This window comes from Ictidomys tridecemlineatus, chromosome 9 (genome assembly GCF_052094955.1).
Source record: "Ictidomys tridecemlineatus isolate mIctTri1 chromosome 9, mIctTri1.hap1, whole genome shotgun sequence".
NCBI classification, from domain to species: domain Eukaryota; kingdom Metazoa; phylum Chordata; class Mammalia; order Rodentia; family Sciuridae; genus Ictidomys; species Ictidomys tridecemlineatus.
Window position 1 is genome coordinate 5,957,786 of NC_135485.1, and position 17,641 is coordinate 5,975,426.

At 50.9% G+C, this 17,641-nt stretch overlaps 1 protein-coding gene across 6 annotated transcripts in view; it reads right to left on the reverse strand.

The window, feature by feature from the left end:
* Slc2a9 (solute carrier family 2 member 9) overlaps window positions 1-17,641 on the reverse strand; it is a 136,185-nt gene that overhangs the window by 50,435 nt on the left and 68,109 nt on the right. For all 6 annotated transcript variants that reach the window (XM_040292664.2, XM_078021035.1, XM_005318964.5 and 3 more), the window contains one exon: window positions 3,140-3,272. In XM_040292664.2, the coding sequence (XP_040148598.2) occupies window positions 3,140-3,272 (133 nt within the window). The remainder of the gene's footprint in view (window positions 1-3,139; window positions 3,273-17,641) is intronic.

Sequence of the window (17,641 nt, forward strand, 5' to 3'; positions counted from 1 at the left end):
CACCATGGCCTCTGTCCTGGAGACTTATCTTGGCTGAGTGGGCAATTTGGCAGGCAAGTGACTGGGGAGGGGACAGGGCAGAGTTCGCCTCTGAGGTTATCCCTCGCCCAGCCTCCTGCCGTCCCCGCACCTGTGTCTGCCTTTTGGTGATGGCGATTTATTTATGTTTATTTTCTCCCACTGGACGCTGTGTGCTTAGCCCACTTGGTCATGTTTTGATTATCCTATGACTGTTTGTAACTACGTGGATGAAGCTGGCATTGGGGGAGACCTTTTAGATTTAGGAAGACATTTACTGCTCTTTGATGCGGTAGATGCACTTGGGGCCTTTTCAAATGCATGAACCACAACATTCTGGCAGAATGTTTCTGAGCCTGAAACCCAGTCGCCAGTGGATCCACCGTCTTTGACTGACGTATTTGTCCTGGTGAGTGTGGGGTCACTTTCAGGACACACACTGAAGTGGGACTCACTGGGCTGACATCAGGAGGACAGTAGAGCTGAATTCCTCTGGAGGCTTGAAGGAGGACCATGTCCTTGACTTCCCAGCTCCAAGAGGCTGCCCGCTTTCCTTGGCTCATGGCCCCTCCATCTTCAAAGCAAAAAGCTCAGCATCTTCTCTCCTCTCTCTCCTTCCCTTCCTTTCTTTCTTGGGTTTCTGCTTCCAACCAACATCACGTCTGTCACTTTCCCTAACTCTCTGCTCCCGCTCCCATGTGCAAGAAGGTGATTTCAGTGGGCTCATCCAGATAATCCCGGTGACCTCCTCTCTCAGAATCCTGATCACCCCCTGCAAAGTCCCTCTGTCATCCGAGGTGACATAGTCACAAGCTGAGGAGATCAGGATATGAACATATTTGGGGCCATTGTCCCACTGGTCATATGCAACAATATAAGGATAGAGACAAGGAAACATGCTTAGGACACAGAGATGGGAGGGGACAGGAGGAATAAAAGCATCCTAGGGGATGAATCCACATACCACCCAGGTTTAAGGGACAAGAGTTGATTTGTCAAGCTGAGCAGGGAGGGGGTGATTTCTCCACCCAACATTTAAAAAAGATTCTCTAGCCCCAGAGCAAAGGCTCCACACTCCTTTTAGCCATAGAATCCCTCTCTTCAAATGCAAGGTGAGGCAGAACCCCAAAGGCCAGTGCGTACCACCGTCTCCCCGTGCTTGGCGGTTCTGTAAGGCTACGGAGCCACCCCTGGGCCCTTCAGTGAGGAGGCTGCAGTCAAATGACGTCTCCCTTCCTACAAAGCAGCACTAGGCTGGAGAGGGCTGGAGGCAGCAGGAGGGCTGGGGCTCCGCGGGGTGCCACCTCCTGCTCTGTTCCCGGGCCTCCCCATTCCTCAGTCCTCAGAAACCCCAGAAACTCCCACCCCCATCAACAGCCGCCCCTTTCCTGCATCTCCTTCCTGTAATTTGTTTTCACTTTTAATTGACGCGCAGTAATTGTACATCTTTATGGGGTGCAGTGTGTTATTCACTACATGACACAAGGTGGAACGGGAATAAAAATGAGGATTTAATGAGCTAATACAGGGAAAGTGCTGAGCTCTCAGCACCTGAGAGCCATGGATGAGTGAGTCTGTCCACCGTGGCACATCACCCTCCCACCTGGACGGCAGGGGTGCCATCTAGTGTCTCTGTCTTTGCACTTGCTTGACAGAATGCCCCGCATGGTGAATTCCTACTGTTTGCTAAAGCAGAATTGGTATTGTCATTAGTGGAAATGTACCTTTCAAGATTCTGTTTCAGCCTGACGCTGATATTTTTTGCTCCTTATATAAAGCACAGTCATCGTGTCCCTCCTGTTTCATAGCCGCACTCCCCCTCTACCGAGTTGTGAAAGAACCCTCTAAAGCCTTCCTCACTCTGGCACCTCCAGGCACTGCCCGTCCCTCTGTGCTAGAGGAGGCTTTTCCAAGGGCCATAAGATAAGAAAGTACATCTGAAGATCGGACCGTAAGCTGCTGGATAAACATAAATATTGTTTATACAAATACAAACAATTGTTAATGTTTCATTTTACAATTGGTCAATTTAAAAGCACGTAGGTAGTTTAAATTTGGGGGTGGGTACCAGGGATCGAACCCAGGGGTGCTTTACCTCTGAGCTCATCCCTGTCCCTTTTTATTTTTTATCTTGAGGCAGAGTCTCACTAAGTGGCTTAGGGTCTCTCTGGCAATTTAAGTTTTAAAAGATGTTGCAAAATTATGTGTATAATACTCAGAATTTCCCCTGGGCACGGGCAGTAGTGAGATTTAGATTGGAGGAGAGACTACGGGTAAAAACCAGGCAAGGTCCTCAGGAGTGAGACAGCAGTTAACACCCTGAACCTCCTGGGTACCACGGAACTCAGTCCTCACCACAGCCCCTGGAGGAGGCTGATGGCATTTCCTGTCAGAGACCAGGGTTTGCAGGCTCAGACAGGTGGGTGAATGGCTCAAGGTCAGAGGCGGAGCTGGGGCACACAGGCTGCCTGATTGCTCCAAGTCCTCGTGTTTCATTATAGCACTGTCAGCAGGTCTTGTTTTATAAACCAAAAGAGTAAGAATTTGGTCATCCATTCTGCATTGGCCATCTCCGGGCAAAAAGATTTTCCCTGGGTCTCTGCAGCATGTCTCTGATTCTGAAAGTCATGCTCTGAACCTGGTCCAGCACTCTGCCTCTTAGGGGTCTCAGGAAGTGACCTGAGCCCACTCCCCATCCTCATCTCAAGCCTCATTATCCTCTCCTATCAAAATCTTCCTCTCTCACAGGGCCACCGGGGACACCCCAGGGTCACTGGACAGGAGCACTCAGGCCCGTGCACTTACTCTGAGCTCGCTCTTCTCCTTCCCTACAGTGCAAAGACAAGGGGCACTGCCACACACCCAAGCCACTGGGAAAGGCCACTTGCTCCACCTCTGGGGGTGGATGCCATCAGGAGGTGGCTGTAAAGCAGGGGACCTGGTCTTATCCTGTCTGAGCTGGCTTTTCCAGACTCCCTAGGTGACTCCCTGTGCCCCTCTGCCCTCCACAGCAGGAAGAGATCCTCTTTGCCCAGCACGGTGCCTGCAGAGAAGATTCAAGTGGTGCCCTCCCCGTGCCCAGCTGGGGCCTGCTCCGTGTGACGAGGGGAAGTGGCCCTACCTTTCATGGCTCTGGCCTCGTCATGCTTCTCCAAGAGCAGGTAGCGAGGGCTCTCGGGGAGGAAGGGCAGGCTCACCAGCTGGATGAAAGCGGGGACCATGATCACACCAAACAGGTACGGCCAGGTGCTCTCCTGCGGGGAGAAGATGCTGCTGAAGGGTGCCCTTTGGTCATTGTGCTGGGCACTGGGCCACTAGACTGAGCAGCTCTGACTCTGCCAAGGGCCTCCCTACCCAGCAGGGTCCCATGAATAGAGGCCAGGGCAGGGGACTGAGACAGGGAGGCACCTGCCTGCACACAGGGCATTTTAGCACATGCCAGTCCTGAGCCCTCTGTGGACAGCAACCTGACGGCAGCCTTGAGGGCCTCAGGTGGCCAGGCACTGGAGCAGCACTGGCCGACTCCCTCACCACAGGTACCCAGGTGGGCCTGAGCGCCCCAGGGCCCGCCTCTCTCCAGCAGGGCCACCTCGCAGGTGCCTGGGTGTGGATCAGTGGATGCCTCCTGAGAGCCCTGCGCCCAGCAGGTGAACCAAGGCAGCGCTGGCACCTCCCCTACAACCCCTCTGCAGCTGCTGTATCGACCATCACAGGTGGGGACGCAAGAAGGGCAGCTGGGCACACCCCGGCCTGGAAACCAGGATGGAGGTCCTGAGGGCTCAGGCTGCCCTCAGGCAGGGGACTTCCCCCTCTTCCGGCTCTGAGAGTAACAGGCCCCTGCAACAGGCACTGCTCATGGGAACCTGGTGGCTTTAGCAGTGCTTGCCCAGGCCACTGTGCCCATCGAGGCTGCTGCCTCCCCGATCCACAGTTCTCCTCGCCCAGCGTCACAGTAAGCCCTCTCTGTGCCACTGAAAGAGGACAGCGACGGCAGGAGGAAGAACCAAGTTCTGGGGACGGTTTATCCTAGGAGAGGAAAAGGAGACGGCGGGGAAGCAGGGCACACTGGGACCTGGAGGGACTTCAAGTCCTGGCGAAGCCTCCACCAGTTCCGGGCCTGGGCACCAGCTGTGGCTCCTTCCCCCTCCTCCTGCAGAATTCCTCCCTGCAGCGTCCCTGATGGCAGAGACCCTATGCGAGGTCCTGGATCCCACAAGGGCAGAGCAGCAGGGACCCTTGAAGTGTAGAGTGAGCTGGGAAGGCTCACAGGGGCACTGGGCCAGTGCTGGTCCAGCCCGACCTCCCAGGCACTGGTCCCCTTCTGAACTAGTGGCCATTGCTATTCATCTAGCTGCATTGGTTCCACGAGCCTGCACGGCAGGGGACCCGCAGGCCTAGACTGGCTCTTCCGAGGAGGAGACAGAAGCAGCCAGGGTCTGCCAAGGGCCAGAGGGAGAGAGAGCAGGCAGTGGGGCGGAGTGCTAACCAGCAGGGGCTTCATCTGGGGGTGATGGAAATGTGTTAGAATTAGGTCAGGCTGACGGCCGCGCAACTCTGTGAGTATTCTAAAATCCGCTGAATCATCGATTGTCAAAGGATGAATTTTATGGTATGCAAATTATCTCAATTTAAAAGTTTGAAACCATGGGAGAAAGAAGCAGGACACAGAGTCACCCTCTGTTAGTGGATTGGAAACACTGAAAACACTGTGGTCATTATTCCCTAAAGGAGACGGAGTCACACCATTTACACAGCTTCTGTGTGGTATTGGCTACTGTAAGTGACTGAGAGGGCACTTGAAGCTTCAGGGAGGGTGAGCAGAGGTCACATGCAAGTGGGACACATTTACGCAGGGGCTGCAGCTTTGGCAGATCTTGGTTCCCGTGGGAACCCAGGAGCCACCCCACGTGCACAGGAGGGATGACCGTTTGCTGTGTTGTTGGCAGTGACCTTGCTTCTCTCCGAGTTTGGCTGCTTTCTCAGGAAAGCCAAAGGCAGAAGCAGGGCAGAAAAGACAGAAAAGGCCACCTGAGGAAGCTCTGGCTGGTGCCAGGCCGGGTGCAAGGGCTGCTGTCATTGTCTCTGACAGTCAACCTGCAGATGGTAGTGGACAGAGCCAGTCCCACCCCTCGACAGGACATTCCATGGGAACTCACCGACACTGTTCAAGCTCAGCTCCCATAGCTCAAGCCCTTACCAAAAAGGGCCCACCACAGCGAGGCAAGGCACAGCCTGTGCCAACCATCTGTGAAGGAGAGGGTGTGGGCAACCTGCGCTCCCTGGAGAGGTGGCTTTCTACTCCTCTGAACACTCTTCCCTTCCACAGGAGCTGGTCCCACAAGGAGGCAGCACCTGTCCATGAATGCCCACGGAGCCCTCACCATCCCCCAACAGGCCTCCAGGGAAGGACCCTGTGGCCACAGCTTCACAGAGCCCTGGAGGCTGCATGTGGGTAGCCTTGTTTGCATCAACCTGCCACTGGCCCTGAAGGGTCAGTCTGCCGCCATGGACACACCTGAGCCTAGAGAGTGCCATCCAGTTCCCAAGATGCCCCCATTCACTGCAGTCAATGTGCTATTCTAGACTCACTGTCTTGGGTGTGTGCTGTGACAAGGATCCCAAGACCATGGGACTGATTTTAGGACTGTCTTCCCACCTCCTTGAATTAGAAGGAAGGGCGGAATGAGCATCGCGGGAGTGACCCCACCAGCCAGCCCCCGGTGGGTGTCCGTGCCACTAGGGAGAAGGCCTGGATGCCCTCCACCCAGCGCTGACATCACTAGGTCCCTCGGGGCTGCTGGGGGTCTGCCCTGCCTTCTGTCGGCTTCCCCCCTTCCTCCATCAGGTCCTGCAGAACTGCCGATGCCGAGCCTGGCACCCTCCCTCCCGGGCACCGTCGCACATGCCCTGGGGCTCTGAGCACCCTCGAATTGGGACGCTCTTTAGGTGTGCAGCTTGATTTTCAAAGTGATAAAAAAACATCAATCACTTGTACGTGACATCATTCATTCCACCTGTGGACATTCCCAGAGAGGACGGGAAGGTCTGAGACAGCAAAACAGTAGCAGGGGGCACCTTGGCACAGGCCCGTGGCACTGACTCCCCTGCTCTCAATGCACCCGCCTTCCACAGAGCTGTGGTCCCGCATATCCCAGCCTGGTGGGGGCCTGGCAAGCAGGGGTGGCCCCTGGGTATAGTCACCCTCACCTGTGATACCTTAAAGGCTGGGAGGACAAAGAAGGCAAGGAGACTGCAAACCCAGGGTGATTTTGTGGCCTGGCTTCTTGCCGTGGGCCCCTCCTGGGCTTCCCTCCTCCCAGGACACATAGTCCAAGTGAGCCAGTACATGGGGTAAGCACAGGGCCCAGCCAGCATGGTGTGGCCTGTGTCCAGGGCTCTGAGAAGGAGAGAATACACCACATCGTGAAGAGAAACTACCGGAACAAAGCCCCTGCTCTTTACCCTGACATACCAGGGACTGCGGGTGGTGGCCAGGCAGCCTCAGCTCCTGCCTGGGGCTCCTTCACATCCTGTGTCCAGCTTGCTCCAAGAGCTCCTGTTCCCTGAGACCGCTGGGCCTTGGGAGGTGCTGCTCACTCCATCAGGGAGACCTCTGACTTCTCCCACTTCCTGGTCATCTCCTGCTTTCTCTTTTAAACCAGCTGCAACGGTACCTGCTATGCAGGGGTCACCCTGTATTCACAGACACAGAGTGTCCCTCCCCCATGCTTCCCGGGCACATACCTCTCTGAAGCCCTTTAAGTATGGCGTAATGGGTCAATGTTTCCCTCAAGCCTGCTTCATGCACTGGGTCAGCTCATCAAGAAGCTGGTCACGTGGGAGATCAATGGCCATCAGCGAGTGCAGGATTGACAGTACGCCCTAGCTTTTGCAGAGAGAGGTCTACGCCTGCTGAGGAGCTCAAGATTGGTTCCTTCTAGGTAGACCAAACTGTGAGGGTTTTGGTGACACCTTGTAGGATCTGTGAAGCCCAAGATTCCCTGGTTTTCTTTTTTTGACGAGTGGGTGTGGGAGCTGGAGTTGGGTAATGGCCACAGCTGTTCAAGTGGAAAACAATGTCTATCTGAAGCAAAGCATTGCAAAGTGGAAGGCTTAAGATTGGGCACATTCCCAGAAAGACACATTTGTGTTGCTCCTGTAGGTCAAGAAGAGTATCTCTGCAAGTAAGGAGCAGGGAGCCAGAGAGCCCAGACCAGCTCTTCCTCCTGCCTTTGCTGAACAAGCCCATCACCTACCTCCCAGCTTCACTCAGATCCATACAAATGTCCAGCCCCCAGGAACCACTTCCTGAGAATTCCTCAGCACCTTGGTTGAGAATCCACTGATGGACATGTTTGGCTGAATTTTTCTGCTCTTTTTGTTGATCTATTTTCTGGACATTGAGCTGATTACTAGAGTTTAACAGTAAGTCTTAAAACAGGTGATACGAGACCTTTGATTGTGTTCTTTCTTTTCAAAATGGCCTTGGCTATTCCAGGACCTTTAATTTCCGTGTGAATTTTAGAATCAGCTTATCAATTTTTAAATTTTTTTAAAAAGCTTGCTGGATTTTGATTGGGATGCCATTGGAATCATTGATAAATTTGAGGAAAATTGATCTTTTAACAATAGTAAGTCTTCCACTCCATGAGTATGGTTTATCTTTCTATTTCTTTATCTTTTTAAATGTCTCTCAACAGTATTTTCATGTCTTGGTGTAGAATCTTACATATATTTTGATAAATTTATATGTATTTCACATTTTAATGCTATTGCATGTGATTTTTTTCAGCTTCTAATTGTTTGTTGATAACATGCAGAAATACAATCAATATTTGTCTTGTAACCTGAATAAGCCTAATTATTAGTTTCAACTTTTTTATTGAATCTTTAGGATTTACTATACAGATGGCCATGTCATCTTCAAATATGCACAGTGTTGATTCCTTTTTAAAAAAAGAAACAGTATGTTTCTTATTTGTATTTCATGCTTTATTGCCCTGGATTGTAATGCTAAATGGGAATGATGAGAGATAACATTCTTGCTTCATTCCAGGTCTCAGGGAAAGCCATCTGTTACGATGTGAGGTGTCCCCCGGAACCTCACGGGTGAGACAATGCAAGACGGTTCAGAGGAGAAATGTTTGAGTTTTAAGAGTCTTAACCCAATCAGTGAATTAATCCCCTGACAGGGATTAAGTGAGTGGTTATTGAAATGGTGGGGTGTGGCTGGAGGAGGTGGGACTTGGGGCGTGGCTTTGGGTATGTATTTGTAGGTGGCCAGGAAAGTCTCTCTCTGCTCCCTGATCATGAGGTGAGCTGGTCCCCTCCACCGCACTCTCCACCATGATGCTCAGCCTCACCTCAAGCCGTGCTGAGGAATGGAGTGGCCTTCTATGGACTAAGACCTCGGAAACTGTGAGCCCTCAAGTAAAACGTCCCCCTCTACAGTTGTTCTGTTGGGTCCTTTAGTCACAGCAGCGACAAAGCTGACTAAACCAGATCCAATCTTCCCCAGGGAAGTGTAGTGTTTCAGTTTTTTCCTAAATGCCCATTTCAGGTTGAACGTTTTCTTGGTCTTTTTCGGTCTGTTTCGATTTAGACAGCTGCTGCTCCACCTTCAGGTTGCTGACCTTTCCTCCCACGATGTCCAGTCCACTCTTAATCCCATTCTGCATGCTTTGCGCGTAAGACCCTGCAGTTTCCATCTCTGGAGGCTTGGCTTGGGTCTCTGTTTCCATCTTCTGTTCCTCTCATCGTGCCCATATTTTCCTCTTCCTTCTGCTACAGATGGAGTGCATCTGTCCCAGGGGCTTTAACACCATAGCCAGAAAACTCCATCATCTCCGACATTTCTGGCTATGTTTCCTTTGGTAGATTCTCCTTCCAGCTACGGGTTACATTTCCTTGCTTATTTATGTGCCTGGTAATTTTTTAAATTGGGTGTTAGTTATTGTGAATTTTACATAGTTGTTTGTGGCATTTTCCTCTATTTCTTTAGATAGTGTTGAATTGTGTTCTTGAACACAGCTGGGTCCTTGGAATCAGTTTCTCTTTAGAAGCTCTACAGTCTATTCCAGGGAATTCTGAGCACCCACGATATCAGACTAATTCAGCCCCACTACTGAGGATTCTGCCTAATGCCCACATAGGAGGAGGTCTTGACACTGTGCCCAGTTGAAACCCAAACTCTTTCCAGATGTGTGTGAACTCCTGATATTCTTGGGCTGACTTTTTATTCTGAAGTTTCCATCCCTGTTTCAGGTCATTTTATCAGATGCACGTGAAGAGCATTATCCAGCAAGACTTGAGCACACCTCTGCTGGCACCTAGAGGGCTGCACATGCCCCTCCCTCTCTCTCCCCCCACCCACACACACACCTCTCTGGTAAAGATGCAAGACCATTCTCCTATTTCCCCTCTGGTTTGATTCTTGTCCTTCCTGACTGCAGTCCAGTGGGTAAAACTGCTTCACAGATTTTGCTAATCTCCAAGGGGTTTGGGGTGGGAGGGTTAATCATGTTTGGGAGCAGCAGTCTCCACATCATGTTTACGTATGTATCTAGTCCCCGTCGTGTCTCTGGCCCCACCTCGTACTTCTTTCCCAGTGCACTCCAGAACCCGGCCCTGTCTTCATGTCCTGGGACATGCCATGGGAAGGCCTGCCATTGCTGCCCTTGGCCCAGAACCCTCCTTCTTCTGGTCACTGAGATCACCTTCAGTGCTGCCCCTCAGAGAAGCAAGCAGTCTAGATAATTTTGGATGATGACCTCCAGGCTAGATAATCCCCTAGCTCTGCACCTTGCCTTGAGTCTCTGAGTGGGACATTAAGAGGGTGGCCCAGTGGCCTTCAGCCCTGGAACTGAACTGCCACTGGAGTGGATGCTCCTGGGCTGCATGTTCTTGTCCCTCTATTCCCTTTTCAACATTTGGTTGTGGTGGTGGGGATGGTTTCTGGGTTTGATTTGGCGGGGGGGGGGGGGGATTGGTTTGTGTGATCACACCTCCCGTGGCCAGCATCTGCACTTGTTTTGTTTTGTTTATCTGACAACCTCTCAGTCTATGGGAGCAACTCTTAATCATAACTTATTTTCCAATTCTTGTGTTTAACAGGAGTAAAATAGGAATCAAGCAGGAAACAGCAAGCAGAGAAACTAGCAGGATTTGAAAGCATGGGGGGATGCACATGGTTGCTTCTGAGAAACCTGCTGATTGTTGTTCAGGAAAGATGAACAGCATTTTTTTTGAGTGCTAAATGTGTTCTTTTGTAGTCTAGGATCTAAGGTCATCCAAGGTTTCCCAAGGAAAGACTAGAGAGGAGCCAAAAATCCAGGTGTTTTTTGCAGGGAGAGAAGAGAGTGCACAGGAAGGAGCCCCTGGAGCAGGCATGAAGACACTGGCTGCTGTCCTGGCCTAGCTCCAGCGCAGCTTGCTTAAAGCTCCCGAGGCGCAGAACCTCCAATGGGAGAGGGCAGGACAGACCTCCGTGAGGACTGGACATGAGGCACTCTGGACTCAGAGGACAGTCAGGGCCCCTCACCGTGGTCGAGAAGAGGAAAGCCATCACCAACAGAGACGCTGCTTCCACGCAGATTGCTGGACTAAGCCGAAAGTTAGGCAGGTGACAGTCCTGATTCCCAGGGCTGAACGGTCATCCCAGGGCCTCCCCAGACAGAAGGAGCTGAAGAGGGGCCCAAGGGAGAACGGCAGAGCACGTGCCAGCCTTGGGCTCTATACAGCCTTGGGTAGGAAGAGGGGAGCAGCAGGGACAGCCCTCGGCACCGGGGTAGGGTTCTGATCTTGCAGAACCTACTGGTGGGGGCAGGGGAAGGAGACCCACGCCTACCCCAGAAGTCGGCACCTCCACCCAGCCCTCCCGCCAGTGACCCTCGCTTCGGCCCGTCCCCACGGCTCTCCTGCCATGGCTCTCACCAGAGCAGCTAATGAATGGAAAATGGACGGCCACTGCCTCTTCCTCACTCCTTCCTCACCTTTGAGTGAGATGCTAATTAACTTGGAAGGACTCCAACATGGATTTTGAAAAGTCACAGCCACTTCTGTCTCAGGTGTCCACACCGATTTCCTTATCCCTGTTGTCCCAAATGTCATTTTCTGAAACTGTCCCCATGTCATTTTCCTGCTCGTTCCCCTGGCCCCCGAATCTCCTGGGTTAAGGCAGGAATATTTAGAGGTGTAATGATGGGCTGTCACCTAGTCGGTCCATCCTAGTTGGAATGGACGGATGATGTGGTAACTGTGGGCAGGGGCCTGGCTGGAGGAATCGGGTCACGGGGCACAGGCCTGGAAGGGTGTGGCTTCCCTTCGTCTCTTCCCCCACGCCCTCTCTCTGTTTCCCAGCTGCTGAGAACAGAGCGAGGTCCTCCACCAGGCCCTCCTGCCATGATGTTCTGACCCACCTTGGGCCCAGAGCAACGGAGCCTGCCCACCAAGGACTCACACCTCCGAAGCCAGGAGCCAAAACAAACTTTTCCTCCTCTAAGTTGTCCTTGTCAGGTATTTTAGTCACAGTGACAAAAAAACTTAATAATAACACACGTCGGAATCACTTTGGATTAGAAAATTAAGTCCCCTTTCTTCTCTTTCTCTCTTCTTTTTCAAAGAAACATCCTTTATCATCTCAAAACACACATCAAGAGGAAAATACAAAATAGCCAGAGCAAAACTCCACCTTCGTCCGATTTGCCAAGTTCCCTGCACAGAAACTTGAGGGTGAGTGTGAAGATGTAACCAAGGGCTGAGAAAGAAATTTTTTTAAATGATGAACTTTAGGGTTTTGGATTTTTTTTGAGAACTGTCATTTCTGTGTTAAAAAAAATATACACACACTTCTTTCTAAAAGAATAAGCTTGGGATGTGAGAAATCAAATTTTAAATGTTTCTTATTATCCCCCAAGAAAGGAGGAGGGAGAGATGAAAGTTTTTGACATGGAATTGAGAAAAATAACTTGACAAGTGAAATTATCAGAAGGAGACAGGAAATTTACAATGGATTCATTTAACGTGTGAATGAATCATTTCAGAATAGAGTAGGGACCAAAATAGCTGGAGCAGAAGCCTGGTGGGGAGGCAGGAGACAGAGGCCTGTGGTTCTGAGCCCCACGGTGCAGCCCACAAGTCCCTGTGCTGGAGGAGTCGAGGGCTGGGGTCCTGAACCCCGACTCTGCCGCTCATGGACACCAGGTGCTCCACCCCGGGTCTCTGCTGCTCCGTGGGCTCATCTGTCCCCGTGTGGGGAGCGCTTCATGTGTGTTTGACAAATAGCAAATACAACCATACGAGGGTAGTTTAGGGGGCAGTGTCTGCACTCTGGGAGGGGTGGGGTCATCTCTGCAAAGCTCATTTTCTACTTGTGGGTTCTCTGATGAACCTCCTGTAATTCTAGCGAGCCATCATTTCTTTTCCGCAAGATCCTTTGAAACAACCCTAGAAACACACACTTGGGGCAAACACATTCTATGACCAAGCTGTTGTGATGCACAAAATCTGAGTCTTACTTTCTTCAGACTCTGAAAATCCAGGTTTTTAGGGGGTGTGGGTCAATGCGGATCCCTCTGTCTGGAGCCTCACAAAGGTTTTCCTACCGTTTCCTACTGGCAGAAGACCCAGGTGACCACAAGGAAGAGGTGGAGGTCAAAGTCCAGAGTGAGAAGTGCCTCGCCTGCCGAGGCAGCACGGTGGGGCAGCGACGAGAGGCCCTTCACTGTCCACTCCTCCATCCCAAAGCCCAGCCACACCTGCCCCTGAAGGAGCTGGCCCAGCCATGGACGGGGGGGGCAGGGGCAGGTGTGGGCACTTGGTGCCCACCCACCGGGTTTGACTCCGAGGAACTGCCTGCTCCCTTCGTGATTTTAGACCCGGCATTGAACTCCCATGAGCCCCTTCCCCATCAGTGAAGCAGGATAACAGGACCCTGTGACAGCCTGCACGGGATCAAGTGCTTGTCCTGGGCCTGGCTCCTCGTCACCGCTGTCATGGTTACCGACTCAAGCAACCCAAGGAGCTGCCGTGCCCAGGGGACTCAAGCGTGGAAGCTCCTTGAAGACTTGGCCATTTGCTTGCTGCAGTAAGCAGGAGGGGCAGCCCTTGCTCCCACTGCCCTGGGCTCCCAGGAGGACCTGGCTACATGCTCCTGGCCTCCCGCCCTACCCAGGCTCCTGCCAAGGCACAGCTGGGTACTGGGTTACTGGGTGACAGCCACTGGTCCATGCGGGCTGGTGGAGTTGCCAATCTAGTAAGGGCCTAAACACGCAGGGGTGAGGCCCCTCTCTGCTCCTTCCCCTGCATTGGGCAGTAGCAGTGACCCTGGGTGAGTGCCCACTCTACAGACCCAAATGTTCCTGTGGGTGGAGGTGGCAGGGACCGAGCAGCCTGCTTCCTGCTCACAGGGCCGGGCCCTCCCACCAACCCTGACACTTAGACGAGGTGTTGTCTGACCCCTGCCTCAGTCTCTCAAAGATTCCAAATTCGGCTCAGGGTGATCCTTTTGTACCCCATGCATCTAAGGATTCCAAGGCCCAAGGCAGGGCTCAAGGTTCTGGATTTTTAAAAACTATCCCGGGGGCATCCTGATGGACAGCCACCTCTCCTCCATCACGGCTCCAGAGCTTCCTTCCAGCAGCATCCTGTACAGTCAGCGACTAGGTGAGACAGCTCCCTGCTCTGAGATGACTGCTCAAGCTTTGCTTAGAGTGTTTTCAGACCTTACAATTGGATCATTCTAAATTGCATCTTCTCTGTTGAGCAGCAGAGAATTTTTTTTTTAATGGAAACTTCCCAACATGGCAGGCAGTCTGCACTTGTCTGTCTTCTCCAGTTCCTAGACCTGGGGGCACAGGCATTACCCAGGCAGCAACTGTGAGGACGAGGACATGGGGAAAGTGGCAAGAGCGGCACCAGACTTCCAGTCCAGCTTTGGAGATGGAACAACCAAGAGGAGGAAGAGTCCTCTGAGCCTCCATGGGGCACTGAGGACATTCACCCCCAGACCCCAGTGGGTCAGAACAAAGGGACCACTGGGCAGGGTGAGGCTGCAGATGAAAGATGGAGAGATTTGGAGAAAGACTACACGCCACGGCTTCGCTCCAGCCAGCCCTCCCACGGGAGGGGGAGTCCACGTTTGTTTGTAGTCAGTGGACCCGTGGTAATTCCAGGATGGCAGCAAGCCAAGAGGGCAACACAGGAAAACCAGCCTCAGAGCCCTCCACCACCTGCAGCGGATCTACAATCAGAATAGCACCTGCTTCCAAGAGAAAAGTCGGCCACACACTGATGGGGGGGCTCTCCCCACAGAAACGCTGCACATATACTCATCAGCTGAGTGTGGAACCTGCCCCTCACCTAGGCTTCTGCTCATCTTTTGAAACGTGAGTGAAAGCAGCAGATATTTGAAAAAGTCCTAACATGGAGGAGAGGGGGTGGAAAAAAAAAAAGAAAAATAAGAAATCTGGAGCCAAGAAAGAAAACATATAGCAGAACAAAATGTAAGGGGAAAAAACCTTATCATTAATAGAGGTGTAAATATTGTAACTAGCAAACAAAAACAGATGCTATGAGAAAGGAACAGAGAAAAAAACCTTTAGAAATTAAAAATATGAAACTAAGAAAATGTCTTAGACAATATGTAAGCTGAATTAGAGAAACTACAAAATAATAAAGATAGAGGAAAGGAGAGAAAGATTAAAATCAGAATTAGAAGAGTGGTCTTACTGACTGCAAGGAGTTTCAGAGAAATTGTGTGAGAATAGAAAAATGAGAGGGAGAAAATTACCAAAGAAGTGACACAATGAATTTCTCAGAATGAGAGGAAATTAGTATGTACGTTGACAGGGGGATACAGGACTGAGGTCTCTGCATTTTTGGATTTTTAAAAACTATAGGGGGCATCCTGAGGCTCCCACTGCCCTGGGCTTCCAGGAGAACCTGGGAATAGTGTTCTCAGGGTACCACTGGAAGGCAGTTGGGTGGGATAATGACCCAATAGAAAATGACCCAAACCAAAGAATGGAAAGATTTCAAAATGAAACAAAAAGAAGATTGTAAAAATTCTTAAAGAGAAATAACTTAAATAAAGGTGATCAGAAATAAGAAAGACATCAGGATTCTTATCAGCAGTGCCAGATGCCAGAGGACAGTGCCTTCAAAATCCTTAGGGAAAAAATATTCATTCATGTTCTGTATCCAGCTAAACTATCTATGGGCGTGTGCAGGTAGAATAAAGATATTTTTAGATGTGAAATGTCTCAAAAGCTTTTAACCTCCCTGTTTCTTTCTTAGGAAAGTACTAGAAGAAATTATTCAACAAGATGAAGAAATAAACCAAGAAGAGAAAGATGCAAAGTCCAGGAAACAAAGGATCCTACTCAGGAATCAAATGCAAAGAGCCCAGGAGGATCGTTCTAGACCAGGATCAGAAACTACCCACTTAGTTGGAAGGAATAGGTTAGAGGGCCGAGGCAGGAAAATAGAGTTTCTAGAATGTCTGTGATATATATGAGTGTTTTGCAAATTTATTATCAGCTCTTTAATATCAGAACATTTGGAAAAGATTAATCATAGGCATAGGAAAAAAATTCTAAGCAAATGAAAAAATAACAAGAAATGATTAACACTAGCAAAAACATAAAGTTGTATAAGAAGTAAAAATTCTCAATATATACTCATAATAATACAAATGTTAGGGGCTGGGGATGTGGCTCAACTGGTAGCGCGCTCGCCTGGCATGCGTGCGGCCCGGGTTCGATCCTCAGCACCACATACCAACAAAGATGTTGTGTCCACCGAAAACTAAAATAAATAAATAAATATTAAAAAATAAAAAAAAAATAATACAAATGTTAACCAGTGAGTTAGTAAAAAATTGGGTTATACTTATATTGGTAGAATGGAGAAAGGGGAGGGATATTGGCGTAAGAATGCTAAGATCTCAACTATCATAGGAGGCCACTAGTGGACAATATCAAAAGCAAATGAATCTAGAAGTAGTGTCATACCCGATTATTTTCAAATATGGGGGAATTATTAAGAAAACAGGTAACAGTGTTCTCGGGGTACCACTGGAAGGCAGCCGGGGGGCTTGAGGGGGTGGGATAATGACCCTCCACTCTCCATCACAAGACTTCTGGTGTGTTGGATGTTTTGAACCATTTCTATCTATTGTTATGACTAAACCAGTTGAAGTTTTAAGACAAATGTGAAATTGAAATATGAATAATGTCTAGGGGATACTTTTCTGGAGGCCATGCACGCCCTGGAGGTTTGTTGTAGGTGGTGAAACCCATCCCCATGTTCAGTCTCCACCGGCTGCAGGTGAGCCGCACAGCCAGGTAGAGGAACAGCTCTCAGAAGGGCTGAGTCACACCCTTGGTCTGACTGGCAGCTAAATGGGTGCTTGGGGTTGAGAAGTGGACTTCTTTCCAATCACTGTCCAGTTTCAACCCCCAGCCCTGCTGGGCAGGGACCCAAGCTAACTGGGTGCTCTTCTGCCTCAGCTTTCAAAGCCTGGGAAGGCGTTGAGTCAGTGGGTGCTGTTTAGGAAGCCCAGAGGCAAGGAGGTTCCTGTGAGAGGAGTCTAATCATCCCACACAGTAGGACTTGAAGTCTGCCAAAAGTAGCGTCTCGGGGCTGGGGATGTGGCTCAAGCGGTAGCGCGCTCAGGCGAGCGGCCCGGGTTCGATCCTCAGCACCACATACCAACAAAGATGTTGTGTCCGCCGAGAACTAAAAATAAATATTAAAAATTCTCTCTCTCTCTCTCTCTCTCTCTCTCTCTCTCTCTCTCTCTCTCTCTCTCTCTCCTCTCTCACTCTCTCTTTAAAAAACAAAAACAAAAACAAAAAAAACGCAGTGAGTGAGAGCACTGCTTGGCCGTCCTCACCTAGTGCTCAGTCGGGGACAGTCTCAGTGACACCCTCCCCACGCCACAGGCACAGAAAGGAGAATCTGAACAAGAGCAGCCAGGACCCTCAGGGGAAGTCAGAGGAGGGCAAGAAGGTGGCGCCTCCCGGGCAGCCCCTGAGCGAAGGCGCTGTCACGTCTACTGTGAGCACTCCACAGGGGAAGGAGGCTTTGTGGGGCGCAGCTCAAGGGGGCTTGGCTTCCCCTCCCCGTTTTCAGAAGGGCGGTGACAACCACTTCTGCTGTTTTGTTGGACCTTTCTTGAAGGCTGAGTGACGTGATTGAGAGGGTGAGGAGAGAGGTGAACGTGCACTCAGTCAGGGCGCCTCGTTTAACCGCTGCATTAACTCCACGGAGCCTGGCTGAGTGTCACCCCTTTGAAATACTGAGAACTGAAGAACGTAGTCCAAGCCACAGAGGTGGGTTCAAGCCTGCAACTTCCCAACTTCCAAGTCAGGACGTTGCCTCTGGGGGGCTGCAGCGCCCCACCCAGAGTGCATGATGGGAAGATGGGGGGCAGATGGACTGAGGACAGGTGGATGGATGCAGGGGCAGGGTGGCCCAGCTCACCCTGTCCGGTCACTGTCTCTCTGGCACCTTGACTGAACCACTCTTGGTTTCCATACGTGTTGAGCTCTCTCTCGATCCTTCCTGGTCCTTTTTACTGACCTTTCCCTCCACCCAGCGCAGTGTGGCCCTTCCACTTGGC